Source organism: Cyprinus carpio, chromosome B25 (genome assembly GCF_018340385.1).
Source record: "Cyprinus carpio isolate SPL01 chromosome B25, ASM1834038v1, whole genome shotgun sequence".
NCBI lineage: Eukaryota > Metazoa > Chordata > Actinopteri > Cypriniformes > Cyprinidae > Cyprinus > Cyprinus carpio.
Window position 1 is genome coordinate 3,723,990 of NC_056621.1, and position 15,616 is coordinate 3,739,605.

The 15,616-nt window shown below is 36.9% G+C and overlaps 1 protein-coding gene and 1 long non-coding RNA gene across 4 annotated transcripts in view; both read left to right on the forward strand.

Annotated features, from left to right (window-relative positions):
• LOC109052140 overlaps positions 1 to 8 on the forward strand; it is a 3,056-nt gene extending 3,048 nt beyond the window's left edge. The window contains exon 4 of the long non-coding RNA XR_006158544.1: positions 1 to 8. This exon is cut by the window's left edge and continues 148 nt beyond it. This is a non-coding gene — a long non-coding RNA (uncharacterized LOC109052140).
• A 14,606-nt stretch (positions 9 to 14,614) lies between these two features.
• Positions 14,615 to 15,616, forward strand: part of LOC109097466 (neogenin) — a 123,426-nt gene continuing 122,424 nt past the window's right edge. For 2 of the 3 annotated variants that reach the window (XM_042753658.1, XM_042753659.1), the window contains exon 1: positions 14,616 to 15,215. In XM_042753658.1, coding sequence (XP_042609592.1) covers positions 15,140 to 15,215 — 76 coding nt within the window. In that variant the 5' untranslated portion in view covers positions 14,616 to 15,139. Of the gene's footprint in view, positions 15,216 to 15,616 lie in introns of all 3 variants that reach the window. The other variant, XM_042753660.1, reaches the window with a different exon arrangement.

Genomic DNA, 15,616 nt, shown 5'->3' on the forward strand with positions numbered 1-15,616 from the left:
TGAGAACAACAGGTATGAATACAGACAGAAATAGTTGAAAACTGTTGTAACAAATACACTCGGAAAAATTATGGAACAAAACTAAGACAAAAGATATTTCAGAGCTGCATTAACAAAACAGAATCATTTGAGAAAAACCATGAAAAAATACATTCTAGAATAGCTGCAACAAAAACAGCGAGAAAAATTCTTGAATGATTGTAACAAGTACAGGAAGAAACATTCTAGAGCTGCAGTAACAAATACAAATGGAAACATTTGAGAACATCAATGGTAAATTCATTTGGAAATATACTTGAATAACTGCACAAAATACAGCCAGAAAAATTCAAGAACGACCACAACAGATGGAAACACTTTAGAGCTACAATAACAAATACAGGTTTCTAGTCATTCTAGAATGACTGCAAAAAATATATATATATATTTCTTTTAGGTCACTATAGGAACTGCAGGAGCATACTGGACAAAAAAAATAGTGTAAAAATAAAAATAAATTAAGATAAATTGAAAGAATATTAGATTTTTACAAGTATTTTATTCTATTCAATGAAATTACGCAATGAAAATATTTCCACATTTTAGGAAGGGGTCTATTTAAGGGATAGTGACATTAAAATGTTTGAAAACCCCTGTTATAGAACAGCAACAGCCATAAAAATACAGCCTAAAATGGCTTCAAATGCTTATGCAAAAATGCTGTCAGCAAAAAAAAAAAACCTTGTAAAATGTACAGAAACATTTTGTACAGGAGCAAGTGTGAAGTTAATATCAGTTACAAAGTATGACAGCACACAAATGCTGTTTCCTCCTTCCCTCTCTATCGTAGTGGCAAACTCTGGATATAAACAAAGACTATCATGACAGCAAACTGGGCCAGAATCTCTGCTATTTATCAAGAGCATATGTGGAGTGAGCTACAGAGGGCCAAAGCTGACAGCGCACACATCGCAATCTATCTGATGTTTAATTACTCTCAAAGCTGTTCTAGAATCGTGTGAAACGTCCACAACCTAACAACATAATTACACCATTATGGCTCATTTGAAGGGTAAGTACATGGAATGATGAGATTATTGGTCCAAATTTGATTTTAACTTGTTTTTCATATCAGTCCTGGACAGATTTCAGATGGTTATGTATTTAAAGGAATATTCCACCCAAAAATGAGCATTCTCTCATACTCTTCTATCATTCCCAGCGTGCATTGACTTCTTTTGTGTGACTCAAAAGAGATCTTTTTAAAGAATCTTCACTCAGCTTCATAGCTCATACTGACTATACCTGACAAGCCCTAGAAATAGAAAACATCATGAAACCTCCATAAAAGTACAGCCTACAAGTAGGTCAGTATGAACATTGTTGAATGTAAAAGATCTGCATGACTGAATTTTCGTAATTTTTTAGTGAGCTATTCCTTTAAAAATGTACCAATGCATATTATCTGAAGGCTGTTTAAGCATCTAATTCTGACTCATCACTAAATCATTTAACCAGCATTTAAACATGAAAACATACAACTTATTGGATTAGAATAAAACCAATTCAGAATAAAGTACCTTGACAACTGTACAACACAATCAACTAATTCCACACTTCAGATGTCAGTGAAGTGTTCATAATTTAGCATGTGTGGAGTTAGTTGCTGTAGCAGATGGATTAGTGCTGCATCTTTAACAGCCAATTCTTTATGATCAAACGCTGTTTAATCTGATCTCTCTGAATCTTCATCATGAATTAATCAATACTCTCCCTCCGTTTGTATCGTTTTAATTATGCAGGGGTATTCTTCACCCCCTCAGGCACTCATGCACCAAATTATACCCTCCCTGGGAACAAAAAGCACAATCAAACAAAAGTCTAAAATAAACTCGTCTGCAGCTGCTGAGGGGACTTGTGTTTCATGAGTGTCTCGGTGTTACACACAATATGTTGTAAGTTGCGTAAGTTGCATTAGGATTATTTGTAGTTATTCATGCATTAAAGTATACACATATTTTTTAACGGCGGACAGAATAGCATGCTAATTTGCAAAGTATGCATACCCGGATCTCTACGATTTCCCTAATGCAATGCATTTAATTTGACCTTTCATTTTCAGTTTGATCAATGAACTGAAAGTTATACAAATGATGGTTTTTTACCATTTATTATTTTAATCGTTATTGAATCAGACTGCTACATTTAAGAAATTTTTAATCAAAGTTTTGAAAATATAATTAATATTAAATAATAAAAACATATTATTAATATAATAAATAAAATTATTTAAATTATTAAAAATATACATATATATATATATATAGTCACATGCACTTGCTTTCTAAGTATTTTATTCTAAAGTTACAAGTCAAAGGGTTTACAAAAACTGTCTGATATCATATGCATCAGTGTTTATTCAGATGTGAAAAAAAAAAAATGTACGTTCGCTAGAACCACACTTTGCGTACAAATACCTATGAATAATAATGTGATTGGGTTGGTTATAGGCAGGATGCTGTGATTGTTTTTACATAAGCCTTATGTGCAAAATGGCCGGTATAATTATTTTGAAATGACAATAGTAGATTGAAAACACAGTTTTTGAATTGTATTTGAATATACATAAGGAGATAAGCTTGGAGATGCGCATCCTCGTCCGGATCGCTATGTGACGACTATCAACCTTACACACTTTATTCTCATGGGAATGAAAAGAAATTTAAAACTCAGTTTTTGAATTGAGCAGCAGGTCACGCGTCTCACCATCAGCACCTTTTAAACCTTTCTCAGTCATTTCAAGAGCCGATTACAACCCGTTTGGCCCAAATTTCATATTCTCTCCCCTTTTATTGTCCACTTGACACCTCAGAAACGTCTCGACCTACGCAGGGCAAATTTACCCTCGGTGAGTCGTTCTGCAGACATAATGGACCTCAGACTGACTGGCACGGGTCATGAAAAGTAATGAAAATGTCTACTGGCCCACCATTAGGAGCTTTTCAGAGAATCTCAGTGAATAAGGAGCGAGCTCACCAAATGATAAGTGCATTTACTGGCTTTAACCCTTTAAATGCCTTTGTGAATGGGCTCCATTAGATTCATATTCAATGAAGGTTAATGGTTAATTATGGCTATTAAAGTTTTTACTGCCTTTAGAGCATCTAATTGTCTTTTTGATGTGACTTAATGCTTTTCGCCAACATGCTATTTGGCTGTTAGATCAAGGTCTTCATGTTAAGAGGATGCTAAGACATGCAGTGCAGAAACGTGCATGATAAAATCTAACAGAAGATTGATTTTTTATAACAAAATGCGGATGCAAGCTGTTTTCTTTGAATGTGCGAAACTGACTTTGAATGTGCAAGAATAAGCTTCTGTACTGTAGAGAAGGATAACAAAATGCTGAAAACAGTACAAACCAGTGTGTTTATGATAATAAATTAAAACAATATGAGAACAAATGGCAGTTTGCAATATCAAGCAGCATAACAGATTGTGTGTGTGTTTTTTTTTTTTTTTACATGAAAATGACACTGAAAGCCTTAAAACACTGGTGTATTAAAGTTACAAATGGCTGCTTATGCTTTTACGTTTAAAATAAAGTGGACAACTTTTAGAACTCAAAACGTACTCCTCAGTCTAAAAAGAGCTTTAATTCTAAGCTGCAAGCTAGTCTCATTCTGAATTTATGCTGTTGATGTCAAAATCATGAAACCACCCAACAACGCCTGTTAAGTGTTCAGAAACTTGGTCCCATTTAAGATTTATTCCCCAACTAATCCAGTGTTTTGAAATGTCAGCTCAAGTGTTACTGTCATTAAAGCAAAAATAGTCAAATAAATAATTTTTCACTTAAATGATGTTAATATAATTTATAATGAAAATTCCTATTTATTTATTATTAAATTAGACAATAGTAACAAAAAAAAAAAATGAAGCATTTCATTCTTGGTCCCAGACATTTGGACCACACTGTACAAAGCACAGTTACAAAAAACCCTGAAAAGGTTCAAAGAGAGGTGAAATGGCCATGAAAATTTAAAATACGACTGTTTTCGGTGCCAAAAACCTCGACTTACATTACGAGTGGACTTTAGGGAAAAAGTGGAATGATAAAAAATGTATGTTATGACCCCTTTAATGCCTTTTATGTCTGACTATGCCAAAAGTTTCACATCCAGAGCCTCGTGTCATGTCTGCCATCTTGTTTATTATCAAAAACCTTGCCCAAGGTGAGCTAGGAAAGTAACAAAGTGATCCATAGCCCTCAAACCTCTCCGTGGGCAAGAATCCTCCATCCCTTTTAGTCTCGAGCACATCTGTGTGTCTCAGATCAAACAGCTGCGTGTAGTTTCTGTCGGCAGCACTGAGAGGATCAATAGTGCAGGCGGGATGGAACCTGAAAGAGATTAGACCTATAAAGAACTGATGGGAGAAACATTAAGGGAAATTTGTGCTTGCCTGGTGAAGACACACACACCTTTAATCTTCCCAGTGAGAACAGAGGAGTGAGTCAGCACTGAGATAGACATGATGTCCGCCAAAAGATCTCTTCTCTCTTCTGTAAAACAAGATCTGTCAGAGCCAAAGGTGTGAGTGATGAGAAGCTTTCGTCTTTCCACAAAAAAAATAAAAAAATAAAAAATCAGGTCAGGAGATGTTAGAAATTATTAGAAACTGGCGAATATCTCATCTGGTTGAGGTCAGGTGTGCTGCAACTTTAGTGATCAGACTTTGCTCAAGTCAATTTTGGAAGAGACAACATTAGCATACATGCTAATTAAATAGATCAGAAACATAAACGGTCATTTGTTCTTATATGTTCTGTTGACAGTCTGTATGTGTTGGATATTCTGAGGAGCTCATGATTACTCTGTGCTTAATCACAGAGCTACAGGTGTCCACTGACGTAATACCAGAAGGATGACAAGATAATTACAGATGAGCGACATCTGAGCTCAAGACAGAGACTATAATCAGGATGAAATATTAGCGTGTTGCTTACTGCAAGACATACACTGTGTTGTTGTTATTAAGTAAAACTAAAACTATTAAAAACTGCTTTGGTTAATTGAAGCTTAAATAAAAGGTACATTTTAGATGAAAAACTTAAAAAGAAGCAACTGAGTTTAAGTTGAAGTACTAAAAAAATAGAATAAAAAAAAAAACAAGGGACAAAAAATGAAAACTGACAATACATTTTAAAAATTATTAAATATTAATAAATAATAGTACATAAAAACGCCAAAATAACACTCTTTAATGTCTGTTATAATTTATTAAGTATGAAAAACAGAATGCAGTGTTTAATGATAAATGTAAACAGATATCTCCTTGGAAACTGATTAGAAAATTATTAAAAATATAGATCATCAATATTTGTTTGTTAAAAAAAAAACTTTTAAAAGTCTAATTAAATATTTAGTAGAGAAGTTTAAAATCATGGTTGAAACTGTTTCCTGTTCATTTACGTCACAGGAAATGTAAGGCCAAGTCGAGCACATTGCATTCTGGGATACATGATTCCACACAGTGTGCACTGGTTGCATACTGAACATTTTGGAAAATGCACTAGTATTTCATGCATATTGAAAATTTAGTATACATACTGTACCCTGCACAAAGTAGTGTGAGTAGTATATAGTATACCATTCTGAACATCGCCAAAGAAATAAAAAGTAAAACAGGAGAATGTGTTTCCAGCTTAAGGGCAAACACATTTCGAATCTCTTGCAGGAACGATTGTAAGGGTAATTGTAGTTTCTAGCCAGCAGCAAGGGTTATTGTAAGGACACAGTCTGCCCACCACTGCCTCAAATTTACCACAATCCCACTAACAGGCTACAGGAGCAGCAAGACCCCGCTGAGCTCAAGCGGTCCGCTCATTAACACCCCACCAGGGGTCTGTGAGGGGCAATTCCTCAAACTACCCCTCGGCTCTCGCAGCGCTTGATTAACAGCCACACAGAGACCTGTAAAACACAAGCACCGTCGGCCTGAACGCAGAGCCCTTCGTGTACTTATTTATAATCCATTGTGCTGTTAATGAAGAAAAACATTATGGGGAGGATATATTCGTTATTAAAGGAATAGAATAGTTCGATCATAAAATAAAATTGTATTTTTTTTACTCATCCCATGTTGTTCTGCACCAGTGTGCTTTTATTAAAATCAGATTTTACTTAGTTGGTCATAGTGAGTGTTCCTGCATAACTGACCATAACTGTTAAAATCTGAACACAAATGGGATCTGCTGAAAGTCAAAAAAATAAGATATTGTTATATATTTTGGAGTTTTTGCAGCTAAAAATTCTGCAGGGGGAAAGTGTGTATAATGCATAAAATTCTCAAAGTAACATGAACAAAAAATTAACAATTATATTTGTAGTTCATTTTAGCTTTTGTTAACAAATAGGACCTTATTGTAATGTGTTTTTGGATGCACTAGGCTCTTTTTATATGGAGTTTAAAAAGCAGGGCTCTGTTCAGCAGCAGAAAGGGTTCTGCTATGAACCAAAGAATTTTAATCTGCTGCTATTTAGCATTGTTTCTTTATACAGTTTCCTGTTGGTGCTGCTGAAGTCATTTGGTGCAGTGTAACAGTCTAGCACATGTGAATTTGAACTCGCTAATTTGCGGCTATTATGTCGACAGCTAAAGAGGCAATTATGATGTTTAGAGTCCAATTAGTGTGCGTCATGATCTCTGTGTCCCACAAATTGACAGGTTTACCAAGTTAGGCACAGGTTAATTATCATATCAACACCACAGTAAAATGTGTTTATTTTCAACATTAGCATGTTTATTTGTAACACGCCCATTGAAAAGAGAACCAAATCCGATTTCAAGTGTATAGTTTTGAGCGAGCTAAACCTCTTTTAACTCTTTTAACCTCTTTTTATCAGGGCTGAACACAGTCGCAGAGACTGAATTCACTGGTAATCCGGGCATCTCTGAAGGCCAATTAAAAGAAATCTTCTTAGGAGCGTGCCAGAGCGCCGCAGTGGTCTTTAATGCCAGTCTGCTCGTGTCTAGTAAGTGTGCTGGCATTTTAAATGCCCGTCGTTTCACAAACAACCCTCATCAGCTTTGTGCCCCCCACTGCGTCGTAAAGGACAGAGACTCTTGTGTGGCGCGCCGAGACACGCACAAACACAAACGCTGAAATATACATGCTGCTAAATTACACAGTCTGCTCTCCCCGGGTCCCTCCCTCTCGCGTTATTTGTTTCATTTTTTTTTCTTTTTTCTTTTTTTTTTGTTTTTAAGATTTAAACAATATAAAAAAAAAAAAAAGAGATATATATTTTTTTTTATTGTGTTTTAGGGGCCTCCTTGAAAGTCCCAACTTCTAAATCGTAATTATGTGATTTTTTAAAATGTGCTCAAGTCATTGTGGTTGGAAACGGTCAAATCATTATAAAGTACTAGCAAGATTTAAAAAAGGCTGCGTTACTAGTTGTGAAGAGATTGTGTATTTTTCACCCCTTTCCCTTGACAAAACAAATTGGCTTTTGGATTATTGCAGAAAATATGCTTTGTACAAAAGTTTATGAATCTTGCATGTTTTGTTCATCATTATAATCTTCACAGATAATTGCAACTAATTCTAAATATAATTGACAGAATATATATAAATAAACTACACCACGGTCACATGACTTAAACGTCACCTTCATTAAAGCAAAGTCCCTTTAAGGCAAGTCATGTCACTCGGCGGCCATCTTTGAAACGTGTCTAGAGCATGCAAGTGCAGATCCTATTTCTTTGAATTGGGAAACTCAAATTCTCCAAAATTGTTTGCCAAGCTTACCACGGAAATCTGACAACAACTGTATCATAAATGTTGTTTATTTTGCACAACTAGCATTAAAAAAGCTTATTTTTGCGCATGCACAGTCCTAAGCGCACATTTGATTGTTTCTATAGCAACCGGGACTTCTAACAACATCTGCAGTGATGCAAGGACTTTACTGATTAGCGATTGGCTCTTTTACTCAGAAGGCGGGGCTTCGTCGATAGAGTGGCCATATTGAGTGTTGCATTTTCCCCCATTCAAAACTATACAAGTGACACATCTTGAGTATTCTGTAGTCTTTGATTAAAGTTAAAGTTCACCCAAAAGTGAAAATTTGCACAAAATGTACTCACCCTCAGGCCATCCAATATGTAGACGAGTTTGTTTCTTCATCAGAACAGATTTCGTGAAATGTAGCATAACATGACTTGCTCACCAATGGATACTCTGCAGTGAATGGGTGCCGTCAGGATGAGTATAAGCTGATAAAAAACATCACAATAATACACTAGTAATCCACACCCAACAATTAACATCTGGTGAAGTGAAAAACTGCTTGTCTGTAATAAAAAGCATATCCATCATTAAGGTGTTTTAACTTGAAAACCTCCGTAGTCCTATTTAGCCATTTATTAGTAACTTTTGCATGACAGACATTTAATTATTTGATCCGAATTTTTGCTAGGGGCAATTTAGTAGTCATTGGATATTGGTAGAGATCATGTCATAGTGTCTCTACTAAATTCAGCTCCCTTGAAAATCATAACAAGCGAAGTCCAATTTTGGATTATTTGACTGAGATTATAAGAAAATATAATTTACTTAATTTGTATTTCCTGCTAACTAAATTTCATATTCATAAACAAAAATCTGTTTCTAAACCTCTCTTTTTCTTTATTCAAAGTTGATCTAGATAAGTACATGGAAACTATCCAAAGTTCTGTTAATCCTAAAGCAGTGAAAACCAAATCTGTTTATTCATCCTGTCTTCTGAATGTGAAAAAAAACAAACTGCTGCACTGATCCTGATCTGAATCAAATTATTCACAATCCACACTCTGAAGTCCCGATGTGAATAATGATTTGTGAACCTTCATTTCAGATCAGGACTCTGAGCGCAGATCACGAATCGTTCAATTTGCGAAATGATTCGTGACTCCACTCTGAAGTCCCGATCTAAATCAAATGTTTCATGATACAAGATCCAGTTAGAGAGCTTTGAAACAGTGAATAATTTTACAACGCAATGGTTAAACTGATATTTGGGTTTCACAAAGGTTTTAATTGTTTGATCAAAATTATTGCTAGGAACAATTTGGTAGTCGCTTGATATTGGTACGGACATGGTCCGAGCATCCCTACTTAATTCTATGCCCTTATATTTATCCAAAACACCATTCAAAAAAACTCCCTGACTTGAAGACGAGAAGTCCATACTCATTTCCAGGTTTTGGCAGCACTCTATTTGGCCATCGGTTAACTAATCATCTGCGTGGTCATTGGTAAAAGCCAAAAATTAAAGCTGTTTCTAAGAAAGATTGCAATAAAACTTTTTTCATTTGCAATAGCAGCCTTGATTATTCATGCACACTGTGAATTAATAAAGGAAACAGGACCATTCTGAGTTCCAAGTTTTCATGCCACTATGCCGAAAACGAGATGTGATGTTTACAATGCATTTAAGTGATTTTGGTCAGAACCAATCAAATTGTTGAAAAGTAATGGCCAGATTTTTGAAAGGCTGCGTTACTAAAAGCTAATCTATTTGGCTATTTGTTGACTTTAACTAATCGTCTGCGTGGCCTGTGGTAACAGCCGAAAAGGAAAATCGCTTTGAAGAAAGATTACGAAGACCAACTTTTACATTTGCAATAGCAGTTTCAATAAATCGTGCAGAATGAGATTGGGAATGTGTATTAAGAGAGTAAATAGAGCCATACTGAGTCCATGTTGACTTTAAATGTATTTCATAGGCATGCTGCTATGCCAAAAACGAGTGGCCTACTTTACGACTGAATGTCAGCATTTCCAAAAAGAGAAGCGTGAACAATCCTTCAGCCCTGTAAGGGGGAGTTCAGAGCGCTTGGAGAAGTGCAGGAGCGCAGCGTGAACCCAGCTCATCCCCGACTTCACAGCGTCTTGTTGTGGCTGATAGGAGGGTAGCGAGTGAGCCTTTTTTGGAGGATTGTGGGTTTTCTGTGCTTGTCCCCCTCTGAAGTTGCTGTTTTTGTGTGAAGATTTAGGCCTGTTTTTTTCTTACCATTCCGCAGTTCGTCCCCGCTGCGTCCTCTGTGGCTTGAGAGAGCGGGATGTTACAGTCTTTTAAGTTGGTTTGACCTCAATACAACAACTTCCTGTCTTTGAAATAATTTCTGCGTTACAGCCCTCAAACCAGCTTGAAAAAGATTACCCGCAACCAGTAGAAGTGCAGATACATGTCAGCCAGATATATTTTTTGGTGTCACCAAGACTTACATGACAATACTCACTGGTTTAATATGACTCATGTAGCTTATTTATTTATTTGCTTTAATGTTTTTGTTTCACATGGGGACATGCAGGAACCAATGGCATTCATCACATATTTGAAGCGATTACAAGTTTGAGGTCAGTAAGATTTTTAGTTGATTTTTTTTAAGCAAGGATGCATTCATTTGATTAAAAATGAAAGCTAAGACAATGTTAGAAAATATTTCTGTTTTAAATAAATGCTGATTTTTTTACATACTATTCATCAAAGAATTCTGAAATCATGATTTCCACAAAAAAATCAGTATAATCGAATGATTTCTGAAGATCATGAGACACTGAAGACTGGAGTAATGATGCTGAAAATACAGCTTTACATCACAGGAATAAATAACATTTTAAAATATATTCAAATAGAAAACAACTGTTTTAAATGATACAAATATTTCACAATATAACTGTTTTAGTGTATTTGTGACGCTGTCTGTGAAATCCAGGCTAAAGTCTCAAAATCTAATTATGAGATAACAAACATTAAAATTTTATTTAATTCATTTTTTTGTGATTTCAGTCTTAGACATGGCCTTCCTCAGTCAATATTTAAGAAATCAAGGTTACAATTCTACACAATGTTTTTGTTTTCACAACCAGAGTCACATTTTTGATCATATAAATGCAGCCTAATTAAATTTTTTTTTTTTTTTTTTTTTTTTTTATTTCTTATCCTCTGTAGTGTAAATGTGACACAAATTGAATTAATGAATGTCATATGGGTTGACATGAGGGTGAATAAATGATTTATCATTTTTGGGTGAACCCTATAACCCCAGTTTGCTGCAGTGCGTCGCAAGTTGTTTTAAATAAACATGTCTGCGCTGAACAACATAGATTTGTTACCAAACATTTAAACCTTTTCTAGAATGAGAACATTTGGGAAACAATCCAATCACTTTGGGTGACAACTGTCCTACATGCAGCGGGGTGATCGTCTCTGTGTGTCCTCTGGGTCAGTTTGACTGACAGCCCCAGTGTCCCGCCTCTGTTTCTCTGCCCCTTCGGCTGAGTTTTCCAGGGACATGACCGGAGGGCGGAGGCGTGCTGTCTCTGTGACGGGTGAACCGCTGTGACCGCATCAGAGCTGACTACACCGTGCCAAATTCACACTCTGTATAATTAACGACAGGAGACAGCAGACATTGCAAATTTAATCAGCTCCTTCACGTTATTTAATTTAGTCCCTAACTTAATACAGAAAAGACAGACGCCCCCTCCCTGAACCTCTCATTACACATTTAATGACTGATTGAAGCCGAGTGTCGGATATAAAAACGCTTAGTGAGAAAACACATAAACAGTGAACTTTTAGATCGGTTCTATGAACTGGACACATATGTGTGAGAAATCTAGACTCAAACAGCATGATCTGGCTCCAAGTAATAGGTTTTGCCCGTCTTACCCTGATCACATTAAATCTGGTGATGTTTTCTTACCATGCAGTAATCCTAGATAATCCCAGGAGTTTGACCAGAGTGGGATTTATTCCCGTGAGAGGAGAGAGAGAGAGAGAGAGAGAGAGAGAGAGAGAGAGAGAGAGAGAGAGAGAGGGCAGGGCGAGGGGAGGGAAAGGGAAGTGGAATTGTATTATCTTTTTTTTTTTTTGTTTTTATTTATATTTCATGGATTGATTTATGTATATTGCCTACAAAGCAATGCTACTATAAAAGTTAAGACTTTTTCATTAGATTAAAAAAAAAAAGTAATAGCGTTAGTAAGCATAGCTTACTACATTAATAAATATTATGTAGTACATACTGTGCAGTGCAGCAATACATTAGTATTCCATCTCAAATATTGCCTTCATCTTCCAGTGCCGCTTTGGTTCACTTAATGTGAACATCATCCTGTACAGAGTCTGTCGTCAAATGACATCTCATCCTGCTTTCAGCTCTGACAGCAAATAAACTCGTTCTCAATGTCACTTCTCCATCTGTCAGATTTCTGGAGCCATTTATACACTGCAGTGGCAAGCTGTTTCTTCTTCCTAGTCTGCAAATTGAAGGCTGTTCAGTGCCATTTTAAGTGCTTTATAGAGACTCGAGCATTCCTCAGAATCAACGGGGACATATATATACATACCTTTCTCTGTCAGTCTCAGGAAGGTTGGCACAAGTTTCTTCATTGACCTTTATAGTTCATCTAAAAATAAAAAAAAATGCTAAAAATTTACTCCTCTTCAGGCCATCCAAGATCTAGGTGGGTTTGTTTCTTCATCAGAACAGATTTGGAGAAATTATGCATTAAATCACTTGCTCACCATTGGAGTCAATGGGTGCCGTCAGAATGAGAGTCCAAACAGCTGATAAAAACATCTCAATAATCCACACCACTCCAGTCCATCAATTAACATCTTGTGAAGCCAAAAGATGTGTGTTTGTATGAAACCACTCCTTCATTAAGATGCTTTTAACTTCAAACAAGTCCTCTACCCATAACATTGCTTTCTTCATCTGAAAAAGTCATCTTGTCTGAATCAGGAGAGAAATATGCACAGATCAAGCAACATTTACAAGCGAAAACAGTCCGGATGACAGGGGATAGACTTTTTCACTGGAGGAAGCGTTATTATGGATTATGGATTCGTCTTTTGGCCAAAAGCCACGGCACCCATTCACTGCAGAGGATCCATTGGTGAGCAAGTGATGTAACGCTAAATTTCTCCAAATCTGATGAACTAATCTTGAATATCCTGAGAGTGAGTACATTTTCAGCAATTTTTCCTTTTCGGGTGAACTATTCCTTTAATTTTGTAGTTTGTAGTTATAAATTGTGGTGCAAGAAATTGCTCTTCCTTTAATTCCAATTCACAACATCTTTTGCATCCAAGTAATTCCAGTCCACATGCATGAATTGAAGGGATTCAACTCTTCAGTTCTGAATTTTGCCCAAACCATTATAAACCCATCTCCACTTGAAGAAAACCAAATTAAACCATGTAAAAGTGTTTCCACATGTTTATCCTGCCCCTCAGGCCGCTTTCAGGCAGAAACCGTCTTTTACAGTCGTTATTCAAAATTGCCAAATGAATTCTTATAACAAAAAACACTGTGTCATATTCTGGCTCCATTCCCAGTGAAGTGAGCACTCGTTACTTCTAAAGAGTGCTTAATAATTGGCATCGTCAGGGCTCGCTGGAGATGTACACCATATATGCCCCTCAAAAGATAAGAAAGAACAGCTTCTGTTTCCCCTTCAAAAACACAAAGAAGTTTGATAAATGACCCACGGCCAGCTCAGCTTTGGTCAGTTTGTTGTACAGTAGTCGTTCAGAATTCAAAAGAAACTTTATCTTCATTACGTCTGACATCTTTTTTGCACTTCAAGCATATTCAGTGTGTGTGACTCACACACAGGTATCCCTTTGTTCCTAGTGAGCATACACATTCTTTATGAGCCGTTCACCCACGGGGAAGACAAGCAAGTGCACTGTGCCCTTGGATTAAACGCTGAATTTCAAGACCCAAGGGCACCTGAGCTCCTACAGTAATCACATGTATTACATGACCTCTCTGCAGTATACCATGGATGTAGTTTTGTACTGAACATTGACACATTTCAACCATTATATGTAATTATACATAAATACAGAAAATTGATGGTGAAGTCAGTTAGACAATCTCCAGATATGGTGGTCTGGAAATGTGTCGCTCGTTCACTCACTGACTATTCACTACGTGGTCAATGTCATATTTTACTATATGAGTGAGCAAAAATGACATTACTGCACGCTTTGTTTTATTGCTGCCTGTCTTACATGAAAAACTGGTCATGGTTGATTAGATTAGCTTGTCCTCAGGTGCTGTTCTGCATGTAAACCAGTGGATGGCACTATAAGTAGCTAATCATATACACAACAGCCATTCCCACCAGCCTCTTGCCAAGCACTTTTAGGTTTTTGCTTTGTTTTTTCCTTTTAACTGATCAAATTAGAGCTCTTTAGTCATGAAGTCATTTTGCAACCTAATTGGTTGGCTTCACGCGCGAATTTCCAATGGTTTTTGGTTTTGGATAGCGGTTTTTGATTTATGAGTAAAATCAGGTCTGGGGCAATACTTGAAGAGACTTTCACGTTTTGTTCTACATCATAATTTGCATACCATCATATTTCAAAGTTAAGGATTGAAATAAGCATTGCAACTGACTTATCAAGTAGATAAACTTAAAACACAGTAACTTCAGAAATTATGCCTGTGTGTGTGTGTGTGTGTACTAAGATGCGGTGGTTTAAAAGTAATGTGATTCCTAAATTAGCAATTGTCTCAACACACCGGGATCCAGATGTGCGCATGCGCATTACGCACCCACACGCTGTGATTTTTGACTTTCCCGGGCCAAAAAAAATCCAGAATCCTGTGAGAATCCACGCCTGCTTTTTCACGGACCAATGCCCACTACAATCCTCTCCAGCACCACACGCCGTGTGCTTATGTTGGATATTCCACTGCGGTTCCGTTGAATCTGTTGAACGCGTCTTTCTCCGCGCGTCCAGAAACACGCCGGTCGGTCTGAAGCGCGTCGGAACCCATTTGCAGCCGCTGCCTTCGTGGGTCGGCTGTGGATTGATTTAATGCCTCTTTTGAAAGCCCTCTTCGGGGTTTTAAGTTCAAGAAAACACCCGGACCCTTCGCCTTCTCGCCTTTGACTCTCTCAGGAGAATTAAATGTTTATTTTTTGGCACCGGTGGAGCGCGAGATCTTGCCGGTTGCGGACGATGTTCGGTGTTTTTGTATAAAACACATTGTCGGTAAAACTTTACCTCAGAAAACACAGTGGATAACTTGTGCGTTTCCCCGAGATTATTAGGTGTATTTTCTTTTTTTACCTCAGAAAGTGATGGCGGAGCGGGGGGCACGGCTGCTCGTTTTTTTCGCAAGTCTCATCGTTCTCCGGTTCGGCGGTGCGGATAAAGGTAAGTTCCGTCTCTCGATCGTTTTAACGTTACTACGTGGACGCGTTTACGAGCGCAGCGCGGAATCGGCAAATCCAATGATAACGTTCAGCATTTATTAATCTGTTTCTACCAGCTCATTGCACCAACCCTAATTTTTACCCTGATGTTTAACCATTCTGCCCTGCACAGCCTAGTTACTGTGGTTGTGTTTTGTGGTTTAATGGTTACATCTGGGTTGGTAGAAGCTTGAAGGTTTAAATTCTAAAAAGGGTCATACGTGATCTTGCTATTTAGTGACTGGTAACTAGGTGATCACCCCAGTTTGCTTTGACTATCATGTGTATTGTGAACTTAATTTTATTTATTTTATTTTATTGAGAGAGAGAATAAGCCATTAAAGATTTGGAGGTTTTGTTGGT